Source organism: Rhinatrema bivittatum, chromosome 11 (genome assembly GCF_901001135.1).
Source record: "Rhinatrema bivittatum chromosome 11, aRhiBiv1.1, whole genome shotgun sequence".
In the NCBI taxonomy this organism is placed as follows: domain Eukaryota; kingdom Metazoa; phylum Chordata; class Amphibia; order Gymnophiona; family Rhinatrematidae; genus Rhinatrema; species Rhinatrema bivittatum.
The window spans coordinates 98,728,924-98,743,577 of NC_042625.1; the positions used below are offsets into that span (position 1 = coordinate 98,728,924).

At 50.1% G+C, this 14,654-nt stretch overlaps 1 protein-coding gene across 3 annotated transcripts in view; it reads right to left on the reverse strand.

Moving 5' to 3' along the window:
• The window catches only part of COL9A2 (collagen type IX alpha 2 chain), a 54,254-nt gene that overhangs the window by 34,340 nt on the left and 5,260 nt on the right, over positions 1–14,654 (reverse strand). For all 3 annotated transcript variants that reach the window (XM_029571540.1, XM_029571539.1, XM_029571541.1), the window contains 4 exons: positions 7,639–7,674; positions 7,520–7,543; positions 3,554–3,607; positions 1,418–1,471 (listed from right to left, as the gene is read on the reverse strand). In XM_029571540.1, the coding sequence (XP_029427400.1) occupies positions 1,418–1,471; positions 3,554–3,607; positions 7,520–7,543; positions 7,639–7,674 (168 nt within the window). The remainder of the gene's footprint in view (positions 1–1,417; positions 1,472–3,553; positions 3,608–7,519; positions 7,544–7,638; positions 7,675–14,654) is intronic.

Sequence of the window (14,654 nt, forward strand, 5' to 3'; positions counted from 1 at the left end):
GCTGGTGTGCAGTGTCCCTGTGTGGTGCTGGTGTATGGGATCACTGTATAGTCATTGTGTGGTGCTGGTGTGCAGTGTCCCTGTGTGGTGCTGGTGTACGGGGTCACTGTATAGTCATTGTGTGGTGCTGGTGTGCAGTGTCCCTGTCTGGTGCTGGGGTACGGGGTCACTGTATAGTCATTGGTGCTGGTGTGCAGTGTTCCTGTGTGGTGCTGGTGTGCAGTGTCCCTGTCTGGTGCTGGTGTATGGGATTACTGTATAGTCATTGTGTGGTGCTGGTGTGCAGTGTCCCTGTGTGGTGCTGGTGTATGGGATCACTGTATAGTCATTGTGTGGTGCTGGTGTGCAGTGTCCCTGTCTGGTGCTGGTGTATGGGATCACTGTATAGTCATTGTGTGGTGCTGGTGTGCAGTGTCCCTGTGTGGTGCTGGTGTATGGGATCACTGTATAGTCATTGTGTGGTGCTGGTGTGCAGTGTTCCTGTGTGGTGCTGGTGTGCAGTGTCCCTGTCTGGTGCTGGTGTACGGGGTCACTGTTTAGTCATTGGTGCTGGTGTGGTGTCCCTGTGTGGTGCTGGTGTACGGGGTCACTGTTTAGTCATTGCTGCTGGTGTGCAGTGTTCCTGTGTGGTGCTGGTGTGCGGGGTCACTGTTTAGTCATTGCTGCTGGTGTGCAGTGTCCCTGTGTGGTGCTGGTGTGCAGTGTCCCTGTGTGGTGCTGGTGTACGGGATCACTGTTTAGTCATTGCTGCTGGTGTGCAGTGTCCCTGTGTGGTGCTGGTGTGCAGTGTCCCTGTGTGGTGCTGGTGTGCAGTGTTCCTGTGTGGTGCTGGTGTGCAGTGTCCCTGTGTGGTGCTGGTGTACGGGGTCACTGTTTAGTCATTGCTGCTGGTGTGCAGTGTCCCTGGGAGGTTCGGTAGAAAGAATTCATACAGGTGGGCGGAAGAGTTTTTTTACTTCATCTGAACGTGCAGATGGAGGTCTGGCCACTCTCCAGCAGCCGCCAAAGCTGCAGGTGCTGTGCCTGCTCTTTTGCCAGAGGTTCCAACCTACTGGCTCCCTAATCAGGCTGATTTTGCATTTTCTCAGACAGAAAGCTGACAGTGTTTAAGCTCTCGTGGACTAATTCCAGCATTAATGAGGACGGTAAGAGTCAGTCATGCCTGCGGAGGGAGAAAGCCTTGCTTTCCTTTTTTCTAGTTTAAAAGTAAACTCAGGCCGATAAAGACCAATACCCTAGGCCTATGTCAGACCTGAGGAGGTGCCAATCAGACAGGTCTGTCCCACCATCTGAGCCCTCTATCTGCTGAGCAGGAGGGTCACAGTCCCACTCAGAGAATGCTCCTAGTCATGCACCAACTCCGGGCCAAGTCACGTGTCCAGCTGGTCAGATCGATCACCTCGAGGAAAATACTCACTGCCTTCCCTGGTAAACCGGGAGGTCCTGCAGGGCCAACAGGTCCTCGGATACCCTACAATGAGCAACACCGAAAAGTACATATTACTTAAACATGCGAGTGAGCAGAAGAGGCCTTAACTGGGTCTGCACATGATAGAAACATAGAAACATAGAAATGACAGCAGAAGAAGACCAAATGGCCCATCCAGTCTGCCCAGCAAGCTTCACACATTTTTTTCTCTCATACTTATCTGTTTCTCTTAGCTCTTGGTTCTATTTCCCTTCCACCCCCACCACTGAAATATCTAGCTTGATTAGTTAGGGGTAGTAGGGGTAGTAACCGCCACAATAAGCAAGCTACACCCATGCTTATTTGTTTTACCCAGACTATGTTATACAGTCCTTATTGGTTGTTATTCTTCTCCCCTGCCGTTGAAGCAGGGAGCTATGCTGGATATGCGTGAAGTATCAGTTTATTCTTCTCCCATGCTGTTGAAGCAGAGAGCCATGCTGGATATGCATCGAAAGTGAAGTATCAGGCACATTTGGATTGGGGTAGTAACCGCCGTAACAAGCCAGCTACTCCCCGCTTTGTGAGTGCGAACCCTCTTTTCTTCTCCCCTGCCGTTGAAGCAGAGAGCTCTGCTGGATGTGTGAAGTATCAGTTTTTCTTCTCCCCTGCCATTGAAGCAGAGAACTATGCTGTATATACATTGAAAGTGAAGTATCAGGCACATTTGGTTTGGGGTAGTAACCGCCGTAACAAGCCAGCTACTCCTGTCTTTGTGAGTGCAGATCCTTTATTCCACATTTCCTCTTGCTGTTGAAGCTTAGAGCGATGTTGGAGTCACAGTAACCATGTGTATGTTTATTGACTAAGGGTATTGTCTCCAGGCAGTAGCCATCATTCTGGCGAGTCACCCACTCTTCATTGGCGGCCTCTTGACTTTATGGATCCACAGTGTTTATCCCACGCCCCTTTGAAGTCCTTCACAGTTCTGGTCTTCACCACATCCTCCGGAAGGGCGTTCCAGGCATCCACCACCCTCTCCGTGAAGAAATACTTCCTGACATTGGTTCTGAATCTTCCTCCCTGGAGCTTCAAATCGTGACCCCTGGTTCTGCTGATTTTTTTCCTACGGAAAAGGTTTGTCGTTGTCTTTGGATCATTAACACCTTTCAAGTATCTGAAAGTCTGTATCATATCACCTCTGCTCCTCCTTTCCTCCAGGGTGTACATATTTAGATTCTTCAATCTCTCCTCGTACGTCATCCGATGAAGATCCTCCACCTTCCTGGTCACCCTTCTCTGTACCGCCTCCATCTTGTCTTTGTCCTTTTGAAGATACGGTCTCCAGAACTGAACACAGTACTCCAGGTGAGGCCTCACCAAGGACCTGTATAAGGTCCTTGGTGAGGACCCGTGGCTGGACGACAAAGCCGGGACAGGCTCGCCATGGGTGAAATCAGTAGCCCTGCAGCAGGAGGACAGGACTGTGCTTTAGCCACGCTATGTACACAGGCCAATGCCATCAGAGGCCAGCGCTGCAGCCATGCAGGGAAATACATCACCTACGGGGGTCTAGGCAGAGCCTGAAGCTTGGTTACATAACACAGAGCAGTGAAAATGGGGACACTACTCTGGTTTTTAGTGGCATGGAGAACCCAGCCAGAGAACACGGGCAGCCAACAATTTGTCTCTGCTGAACACATCCGACCATAACTCTATGCATTCGGCACACCTCCAGCACAGGGAGCCATAGGCTTTAATTTGGAAAGCCCCTCCTGCACATTAAAAGGCCTCCAGCTCCTGTGGTAACAATGCCCTGATGTTTGTAAAGGAGAACCACCAATGCCTATCAGTAGCAGCAGGAGGTTTTCCTGAGAGGCCAGCAAGATATAGAGAAAACCAAAATCTTCATCAAAATCCCTAATACCCCCCGTTTCCCTGCAGACAGCGTAATGGCCGGGGTCAGGGATGCCCATTCACCTTTGACACGTGATCCTTGTGCTGCGCGCTGGCAGCCCCAGTCACAAAGTTAGGTGCTTAACCCTTTGACAATGGAGCTCTTTCACTGACTGCATTTCTCTGTCACTGGCAGAAAGGAATTGCTGCCTCTTTTGGTTACTGAACAGTAGAAAGAAGGTTTCTTACCTTAGGGCCTGTAACTCCGATTTTTCCCGGCAGCCCTACAGGACCAGGAGGACCCTGGGAAGAAGGAAGAAAACCCATTCAGCAAATGTCCATAACGTGGCCCGTTCAGTACCTCAGTGGGTGACCAGCGTGTGGTCCAGAGGGAAGAGCAGTGACCAGTGTTATATAGGGGGGGGGGATTTCATGGTCAGTACCTCAGTGGGTGACCAGGGGGAGGAGCAGGATGAAGGATCCCATGACCAGTGTTATATAGGGGGGAGGGAGGGGGATTTCATGGTCAGTACCTCAGTGGGTGACCAGGGGGAGGAGCAGGATGAAGGATCCCATGACCAGTGTTATATAGGGGGGAGGGAGGGGGATTTCATGGTCAGTACCTCAGTGGGTGACCAGGGGGAGGAGCAGGATGAAGGATCCCATGACCAGTGTTATATAGGGGGGAGGGAGGGGGATTTCATGGTCAGTACCTCAGTGGGTGACCAGGGGGAGGAGCAGGATGAAGGATCCCATGACCAGTGTTATATAGGGGGGGGGGGGGATTTCATGGTCAGTACCTCAGTGGGTGACCAGGGGGAAGAGCAGGATGAAGGATCCCATGACCAGTGTTATATAGGGGGGAGGGGAGGGGGATTTCATGGTCAGTACCTCAGTGGGTGACCAGGGGGAAGAGCAGGATGAAGGATCCCATGACCAGTGTTATATAGGGGGAGGAGGGGAGGGGGATTTCATGGTCAGTACCTCAGTGGGTGACCAGGGGGAAGAGCAGGATGAAGGATCCCATGACCAGTGTTATATAGGGGGGAGGGGGGGAGGGGATTTCATGGTCAGTACCTCAGTGGGTGACCAGGGGGAAGAGCAGGATGAAGGATCCCATGACCAGTGTTATATAGGGGGGGAGGGAGGGGGATTTCATGGTCAGTACCTCAGTGGGTGACCAGGGGGAAGAGCAGGATGAAGGATCCCATGACCAGTGTTATATAGGGGGGAGGGAGGGGGATTTCATGGTCAGTACCTCAGTGGGTGACCAGGGGGAAGAGCAGGATGAAGGATCCCATGACCAGTGTTATATAGGGGGGAGGGAGGGGGATTTCATGGTCAGTACCTCAGTGGGTGACCAGGGGGAGGAGCAGGATGAAGGATCCCATGACCAGTGTTATATAGGGGGGAGGGAGGGGGATTTCATGGTCAGTACCTCAGTGGGTGACCAGGGGGAAGAGCAGGATGAAGGATCCCATGACCAGTGTTATATAGGGGGAGGAGGGGAGGGGGATTTCATGGTCAGTACCTCAGTGGGTGACCAGGGGGAAGAGCAGGATGAAGGATCCCATGACCAGTGTTATATAGGGGGAGGAGGGGAGGGGGATTTCATGGTCAGTACCTCAGTGGGTGACCAGGGGGAAGAGCAGGATGAAGGATCCCATGACCAGTGTTATATAGGGGGAGGAGGGGAGGGGGATTTCATGGTCAGTACCTCAGTGGGTGACCAGGGGGAAGAGCAGGATGAAGGATCCCATGACCAGTGTTATATAGGGGGAGGAGGGGAGGGGGATTTCATGGTCAGTACCTCAGTGGGTGACCAGGGGGAAGAGCAGGATGAAGGATCCCATGACCAGTGTTATATAGGGGGGAGGGGAGGGGATTTCATGGTCAGTACCTCAGTGGGTGACCAGGGGGAAGAGCAGGATGAAGGATCCCATGACCAGTGTTATATAGGGGGAGGAGGGGGAGGGGGATTTCATGGTCAGTACCTCAGTGGGTGACCAGGGGAAGAGCAGGATGAAGGATCCCATGACCAGTGTTATATAGGGGGGAGGGGAGGGGGATTTCATGGTCAGTACCTCAGTGGGTGACCAGAGGGAAGAGCAGGATGAAGGATCCCATGACCAGTGTTATATAGGGGGGAGGGGAGGGGGATTTCAGGGTCAGTACCTCAGTGGGTGACCAGGGGGAAGAGCAGGATGAAGGATCCCATGACCAGTGTTATATAGGGGGGAGGGGAGGGGGATTTCAGGGTCAGTACCTCAGTGGGTGACCAGGGGGAAGAGCAGGATGAAGGATCCCATGACCAGTGTTATATAGGGGGGGGAGGGGGATTTCATGGTCAGTACCTCAGTGGGTGACCAGGGGGAAGAGCAGGATGAAGGATCCCATGACCAGTGTTATATAGGGGGGGAGGGGAGGGGGATTTCATGGTCAGTACCTCAGTGGGTGACCAGGGGGAAGAGCAGGATGAAGGATCCCATGACCAGTGTTATATAGGGGGGGGGAGGGGGATTTCATGGTCAGTACCTCAGTGGGTGACCAGGGGGAAGAGCAGGATGAAGGATCCCATGACCAGTGTTATATAGGGGGGGAGGGGGATTTCATGGTCAGTACCTCAGTGGGTGACCAGGGGGAAGAGCAGGATGAAGGATCCCATGACCAGTGTTATATAGGGGGGAGGGGAGGGGGATTTCAGGGTCAGTACCTCAGTGGGTGACCAGGGGGAAGAGCAGGATGAAGGATCCCATGACCAGTGTTATATAGGGGGGAGGGGGGGGGGATTTCATGGTCAGTACCTCAGTGGGTGACCAGGGGGAAGAGCAGGATGAAGGATCCCATGACCAGTGTTATATAGGGGGGGGAGGGGGATTTCATGGTCAGTACCTCAGTGGGTGACCAGGGGGAAGAGCAGGATGAAGGATCCCATGACCAGTGTTATATAGGGGGGAGGGGGGGGGATTTCATGGTCAGTACCTCAGTGGGTGACCAGGGGGGAGAGCAGGATGAAGGATCCCATGACCAGTGTTATATAGGGGGGAGGGGGGTATTTCATGGTCAGTACCTCAGTGGGTGACCAGAGGGAAGAGCAGGATGAAGGATCCCATGATCAGTGTTATATAGGGGGAGGAGGGGAGGGGGATTTCATGGTCAGTACCTCAGTGGGTGACCAGGGGGAAGAGCAGGATGAAGGATCCCATGACCAGTGTTATATAGGGGGAGGAGGGGAGGGGGATTTCATGGTCAGTACCTCAGTGGGTGACCAGGGGGAAGAGCAGGATGAAGGATCCCATGACCAGTGTTATATAGAGGGGAGGGGAGGGGGATTTCATGGTCAGTACCTCAGTTGGTGACCAGGGGGAAGAGCAGGATGAAGGATCCCATGACCAGTGTTATGTAGGGGGGAGGGGAGGGGGATTTCATGGTCAGTACCTCAGTGAGTGACCAGGGGGAAGAGCAGGATGAAGGATCCCATGACCAGTGTTATATAGGGGGAGGGGGGGGGATTTCATGGTCAGTACCTCAGTGAGTGACCAGGGGGAAGAGCAGGATGAAGGATCCCATGACCAGTGTTATATAGGGGGGAGGGGGGGATTTCATGGTCAGTACCTCAGTGGGTGACCAGGGGGAAGAGCAGGATGAAGGATCCCATGACCAGTGTTATATAGGGGGAGGAGGGGAGGGGGATTTCATGGTCAGTACCTCAGTGAGTGACCAGGGGGGAGAGCAGGATGAAGGATCCCATGACCAGTTTTATATAGGGGGGAGGGGGAGGGGGATTTCATGGTCAGTACCTCAGTGAGTGACCAGGGGGAAGAGCAGGATGAAGGATCCCATGACCAGTGTTATATAGGGAGGAGGGGGAGGGGGATTTCATGGTCAGTACCTCAGTGAGTGACCAGGGGGAAGAGCAGGATGAAGGATCCCATGACCAGTGTTATATAGGGGGGAGGGGGTGGGGATTTCATGGTCAGTACCTCAGTGAGTGACCAGGGGGGAGAGCAGGATGAAGGATCCCATGACCAGTGTTATATAGGGGGGAGGGGGTGGGGATTTCATGGTCAGTACCATGCAGAGCCAAGCTGGAGGTAGAAATCTATAGATTCAGCACAGCAGAGCCAGCATGGGCTCAGCCTGCTCAGGTCACATACAGCCAGCTGATGACCCTAACACTGGCTAAAACAGACAGAGAATTAATTCATTACTTACTGGTAGCCCTGGCAGTCCAGGCCCCTAAAAGGTAAATAAATCATGAATTGCAGAACTGAGCTGAAATCGTATTGGTAAAATTAGGGTTGCTTCTGCGCATTGGGTGCTTAAGTACTTACAGAGGATCCAGGAGGTCCGGACAAGCCAAGCTGACCCTGCGAGCAAGAGCCAAATGTTTATCAGTGTATAAGGAGCAACTTGCAGATCCTACACTTTGTTTCACGTGCGTGTACGTCAGTCTTGCAGTGACACCGTCACAAGTGTCTTCTATGGCCCTAAGCATTAGATGAATTCTCTGTCACAATCTGCTGGAATCTGGCACTCAGTGGGTTAATATACCAGTTCCTAGGATCATACTATGCACAACATTAAAGTCTTCCAAAAAAGTGCCTTCTGCTGACCCAGGCCCAAACGCAGTGCTGTAGTTCTGAAACTCCACACCATGTCCGTTTGCTGTCTACATAGAGAATATGGGTGACAAGCCCCAGAATGCAATGGAATGGCATTTCAAAAACCACAAACTTAGACTGAACGGCCCAAGGACCAACATCAGAAAGAACCCGTGAGATCTGAAGAGCTGGCGTGCTAGGAAACGGTGCCCACACACAACTGGTAGAGCTGTGGAGGTCAAGCTTCGGCAACCTACTGACCCCTGGAATGTGACCCCTTCCAGACCAATGCACCACAGCTTGTGGCAATTAATTTCACTCACCACCTCGGTTGCAAATATAATTTAACATAAATATTAATATGTTACCAAAAGTTGCCCTGAGAAATAGCAGCCACCGGGAGTTTGTGTGTGAGGATCTTTGGGCCATTCAGTCACCAGCCACTCTGGAAGGAGCTGCATTTTAAGCAGCCAAAGAGAAGCACTGGACCTACAAGCAGTAGCTTCCACTTTCTATGGGCACTGGTCAGAGAGTAAGCGCTTGCAAACAGACCTGTGGCTGAGGTCTACGGATGCTCCTTGACCTCTGTGACCACACAAAGAAGAAGACAGGAGGTGGTCCCAGCAGAAGTTCACTGGGCCTCTAGTTCCCTCCTAGTTGTTTTGCAACCAGGGCTCGCAACTTGGACATTAATTAAGAATTTATGGGCCACTCAATCTTAGCAACACTGGGCCTACTCAACAACGGGACCCACAGAGATAGCTTGAGATGGATCTCAGTCAAAGAATGGCCTGTCCCTGTAATTCCTGTCCATCACGAAGGGATAGGAATGGGAGACAGTTTTCATATTGCCAATATTTTCTAGGTGACAGATGTAAGTCATTGCCCAGTCTTGTCACTCCAGCCTGAATGGACCATGTGAAAGTCAATGCGTGGATTTTCCTTCACCTGATCTGCCCTTCATGAGCCTAACTGAGTTACGACAAATTACAACAGTGGCAACAGGCAAGATGCTCATTGATATGACCAGACCATCATTTTATTAGGGATGTGCATTTGCTTCTTCCATTTCGGCGGGTACATGTGTACCTCACCAACGTTCTGCTACAAGCGATATTCGGATATAATGCGTGTATTTTTAATAATGAGTTATGCACATAACATCTGTTTTTTCACGTACACTACAAAATCGGCAAGGTAGACAGGAACTTCTGAAACGGATGCAACAAATACACATCTCTACATTTTATCAAGGGTGAACAGTTCAGAACTGAGTGGAAATGGAAAATTGGTTCTTATCTGCTAATTTTCGTTCCTGTAGTACCACAGATCAGTCCAGACTCCTGCGTTTTGCCTCCCTTCCAGCAGATGGAGACAGAGAAAGTTTTACTGACACTGCTACTTAACCACTTGTGCCACCTGAAGTTCCTCAGTATTTAACTATACCCAAGCAAAAAACTAGGCAATCAAAACATCTTTCCAAAACTTTCAAAACCTTAAAAACATTTCTTTCCTTTTTTTTTTTTTTAAAACAAGTCTGAATTCAATATTATAAGAACAGAATGAGCAAATGACTCTCCCCCTTTACAGACTGGGCAGGTTCTGGACTGATCTGTGGTACTACAGGAATGAAAATTAGCAGGTAAGAACCAATTTTCCTTTCCCTGTACGTACCCAGATCAGTCCAGACTCCTGAGATGACCCAAGCTCCCTACTCAGGGTGGTACCTGGAGAGTCCCGCTCGCAGGACACTTTCACCAAAAGATGGGGAATCCGTATCCCCCACATCCAGCCGACAGTGCCTTGCAAAAGTATGTTTTAACAATCTTTATTTTATACAAAAATTTATAAAAGACATTTTACATCATCTTCTTCCTTCTTTGGATACACACAAGAAATATATATTCAGGAACAACCTATCACTTACAACAATCATTCATACACTCATTCACACATATATTTCTAAAAGGTTCCCGCCCTGTAGTGAAACTTCTTTTTCGTCTTTTGTTGAATATTGACACTCCCTTCCTTTATTACTGTCTTTGTAACACTGCCAACATGTTTCGCCTTAACAAGCTTCTTCAGGGGAGCATAATCCAATCTACTACTCTTCCCGGATCTTCTATGTGACCTTCCCAGTTACACCCATGGGTATCCTTTCTACAGCAATAATACATCCAAATAACAAAATTTCCACTTAATATTTCTATTTAACAACATTTTTTCTTTTGAAATATTCTTTACAACTATATATGTAAACCGACCTGATATGGTATTCAACCTTGAAGGTCGGTATAGAAAAATGTTAAATAAATAAATAAATAAATATGCATCAAATATCCCATAGATGCACATATAAAAGTACAAACCTCCATTCCCAACTTCAAAAACATCAAGTAAGTCCACGGAGAAAATATTATTCTTCAATTCTCACATGTTTTTTTCTTTCTTGAAACGATTAAACAAATGTCCGCTTTTTTAATGCTTAACTCTACCCAAAATGTTTTTGAGAACTGCGTTTGAGAAGTTGAAAATCTTACCACAAACACAAGGAAGACGCTCACAATCCTTCAGCGTCCATCACGTCACGCCTTTCAGCTGTTTGAATCAGGTGACTACACCCACTCCCCATAGCACACTTTAAAGGGCACCCGAGCCAATCGATTCACTCCGATTCATTCTGATTCAAAAACAAGCCACCCAATCAACTTTTTCGTTCAAACCTGTCGGCACTGCCCGCAACAACATCTTATTCACATCCCCACCTCTCCTGCTATCAATCTCCTGAATAACCAAAAAATACAGATTTTCTACCAAATGTTTGCACTCCCGCCAGTGTTCCACCAACGGGGCTCTCTCTACTCCCGTCCGAATCCGACTGCAGTGTTCCGCTAGACGTATCTTAATCTTTCTAGAGGTCTTCCCTACATAAAATAAGTTGCACGGACATTTAACAATATAAACTACTGCCGTAGACTGGCATATAGTTAATGATTTCAAAGAAATATTTTGTCCAGTGATAGGATGGACAAAAGTTTTTACCGTCAGTGACAAGTTACACACACCACAGTTGCTCCCCTGAAGAAGCTTGTTAAGGCGAAACATGTTGGCAGTGTTACAAAGACAGTAATAAAGGAAGGGAGTGTCAATATTCAACAAAAGACGAAAAAGAAGTTTCACTACAGGGCGGGAACCTTTTAGAAATATATGTGTGAATGAGTGTATGAATGATTGTTGTAAGTGATATGTTGTTCCTGAATATATATTTCTTGTGTGTATCCAAAGAAGGAAGAAGAAGATGTAAAATGTCTTTTATAATTCTATATAAATAAAATTGTTAAATAGTTTGGACAAAATCACTAATCTCAGAAACCACTGAACCGATTGCTTTCAAATTTGGACACAACCTTCATTTCGCATACAGGAAGGTTCTTCTGTACTTACATTACAGATATGTCACACCTGTGACAGGTAAAATAGGTTTAAAGATTTTTTCCAGAAAACAGCGACATCTGCTGGACGTAAGCACCATCTGTTACACCTTACACTAACGCACGCTACACTAATCATTTCGCCAGTCCAGGTCCACGGTTCACTTCCATTTTAACACATTCGCACACTTTTTTCGCCGGAAGATAACTATTTCCTTTACAGATAAAATACACCCACCGCGCTCCTCACATCCCCCACACACATGCCAAATTTATTTACTTCCCAGGCCCTCACAACACACACAAAACCTGACAGAAGTCCGGGAGGCTCCAGCGGGGGGCCAGGACCGGTCCGGGACACATCTCCTGCACTACGGCCGTCGGCTGCCAGCAATCAACAAGGCGCCGACGGCCCTTTCCCTTACTATGCCACTCAGGGACACCAATGGCGGCAATAGCCCATGTGACATAGTAAGGGCGAGGGCCCCTCGGTGCCATTTTCAGGACTGGCAGCCGGCGGACCTTTGCCCTTACTATGTCAGAGGACCTACCGCTGCCATTGCTCCACCCCACTGACATAGTAAGGGCAAAGGGCCGTCAGAACCCGTTTCAGTGCTCGCAGCCGACGACCAACGCCAATACATCGCTCCCGGACCGCTCCTGAACGCCCGCTCCACCGACTGACATTTTTATCAGGTCTCGGGGGGTCTGGAGGGTGGGGGGTGGTAATGAATTTATTGCAAACATCTTGGGGAGGGGTCACGAGGGGGGGCAGGTTTCATTCATTCGGCAACTCTGGGGGGGCAGGGGGTGGGCTACTGTTTTTTGCAGCGCTGGGGGAGGGGGGCAGGAGAGTGTGGGGTGGTTAGTTTAAGAGAACGTTTCTCATAGGGTTGTTTTTTGGGGGAAGGGGGAGGTTCACACACAAATACATACACTAAACTTGTACGATTCGGGAACGCACCAAAATAGCCCTCCCCAGACCACAAAACAAATTTGGAAGTGCAAATTTGGTTAGGCACTCCCCTATTTGGCTACATAACGCGCACAGATGCCCAGGGACAGACCACATGTAGCACCAACAATTTTAATTTCCCAGGTCTTGGGAGGGGGCAGGAGGGTGGGGGGTTATTATTTGATTTAAAGGGTTGGGATTGGGGGGGGGGCTTCCCACAGAAATAGAAAGACAAAGGTTTTCTGATCTGAAGGGTAGGCAGTAGGCGGGGGAGGTGACAGTGAGGGGAGGGAGAATGAGGGGGGGAGGTGAGTGTCAGGGGAGGGAGAATGAGGAGAGAGGTGAGTGTGAGGGGAGAGAGTTGGAGTGGGGAGAGGGGAGGGAAGGGGGGTGGGTGAGTGACCAAGGGGGAGGAGGATGAGTAACTGAGGTAAATGAGGAAGGGGGCGGGAGGGTAAAGAACCTGACTCTACACTGCAACGCGTGGCCGGGTACCGCTAGTTTTTCTATAAAATAAAGATTGTTAAAATAAATGTATATGTCACTATATTATATTGGTTGATTAGCAGTGTGATATATTTATATAATTGCCAGTTTTTTTATTCTATTACAAAAGTTTGTAGCATTTTCCACGTCGCTGCTCTGCGAATCTCCAGTGGAGAAACTAAATGCGCCTCTGCCCGCGAGGCTGCCTGAGAATGAGCAGAATGAGCCCGCAAGCCCTCAGGAACCGGCCCGCCCTTAGTGGATCCAACGCGCAATAGTAGCCTTAGATGCCTTCAAACCACGCCACAGAACAAAGAGATGATCCGACCTTCTGAAGATCAAACTCCTCCGAGACTGGGCTCCACCCTCTGTAAGGGGCTCATATGAGCAAACGCCCACAATATCAATTCCAGAGTTGCAGCCACAGAGCCCAGAACTTGCAAATAGTCCCAGAACTTGGGCACTGGTAACCCTAACAAGCGCCGAATCTGTCCCTGCAGCTTCTGAATACGCTCCTCCATGAGATACACTTTGCCTTCCAGAGTGTCGAATCGGGCTCCCAGATACTCTAGGGACTGTGATGGCTGCATGAGACTCTTCAGCAAATGTTCTACCCAGCCGAGCGACTGGAGAATACCAATCACCTTCTGAACCGATTGGTGACAAAGAACCTCCGACTTTGCCCAGATAAGGATGCACCAGAACACCTTCCTGACACAAAGCTGCTGCAACCACCACCGGGAATCCACGCCAGAACAATCTGCTTGCTGCTTCGCCAAACAGGCCTCATGCAGCAGCAACACAAAGTCAGCCGAAAACAGCTTAGAAACCCCAGCCCCAGCAGGAGAGGGACCAGGGAAGGGCAGCATTTGTTTTTAAACTTTATTCAAACTTCCTCCAAGAACACAAAAATAGAATAAAATTACCCCGAGCCTGCAGCCGCCTGAGCAGCCTCGTGAAGGGGGCAGGATCGGGACCACCAGAGTTACACCCCACGGGCCGGATTTTCAAAAGGTTACACCCGCCGGGCCTATTTTCAAAAGGCCCGGCGACGCTCGTAAAGCCCCGGGACGTGTGTAAGTCAAAAGAGGCGGTCCAGGGATAGGCCGGCCCAGGGGCGGGGCCGGCCCAGGGGCGGGGCCAGCCCAGGGGCGGGGCGGGGCGTGGCCAGGGCTGAAGTAAGTTTTAAAACAAAAAAAAGAAAGCAAAAAAGGTAGGGAAGGTGGGGTAAGGGGAAGGCAGCGGGGCTTGGACAATTGTGCACCCCTTGCGCACGCCGACCCCAGATTTTATAACATGCGTGCCGGGGGTAGTGCGCGCACATGTAGGCCGCGCGCGTATGTTTTAAAATCTGGCCCCAAGGGTGCAAATATCGAGCGTACTAAAGGGTCCCCAACCCCCAGCTCGTCCACCTCAACCAGACAGGGAAGGACCCGCCAGGATCCAAAAACCCTCTGGGAAAAAGAAAAACATTGCCAGACTGCAGAACTGCACCGACTACCGTCTGCTGGAGACAGAGAAATACTGAGGGGCTGCAGGTGGCACCTCGGGTAATATAGCAGTGTCTGTGAGACTCTCTCTGTCTCCATCTGCTGGAGACAGAGAAATACTGAGGGGCTGCAGGTGGCACCTCGGGTAATATAGCAGTGTCTGTGAGACTCTCTCTGTCTCCGTCTGCTGGAGAAAGAGAAATACTGAGGGGCTGCAGGTGGCACCTCGGGTAATATAGCAGTGTCTGTGAGACTCTCTCTGTCTCCGTCTGCTGGAGACAGAGAAATACTGAGGGGCTGCAGGTGGCACCTCGGGTAATATAGCAGTGTCTGTGAGACTCTCTCTGTCTCCGTCTGCTGGAGACAGAGAAATACTGAGGGGCT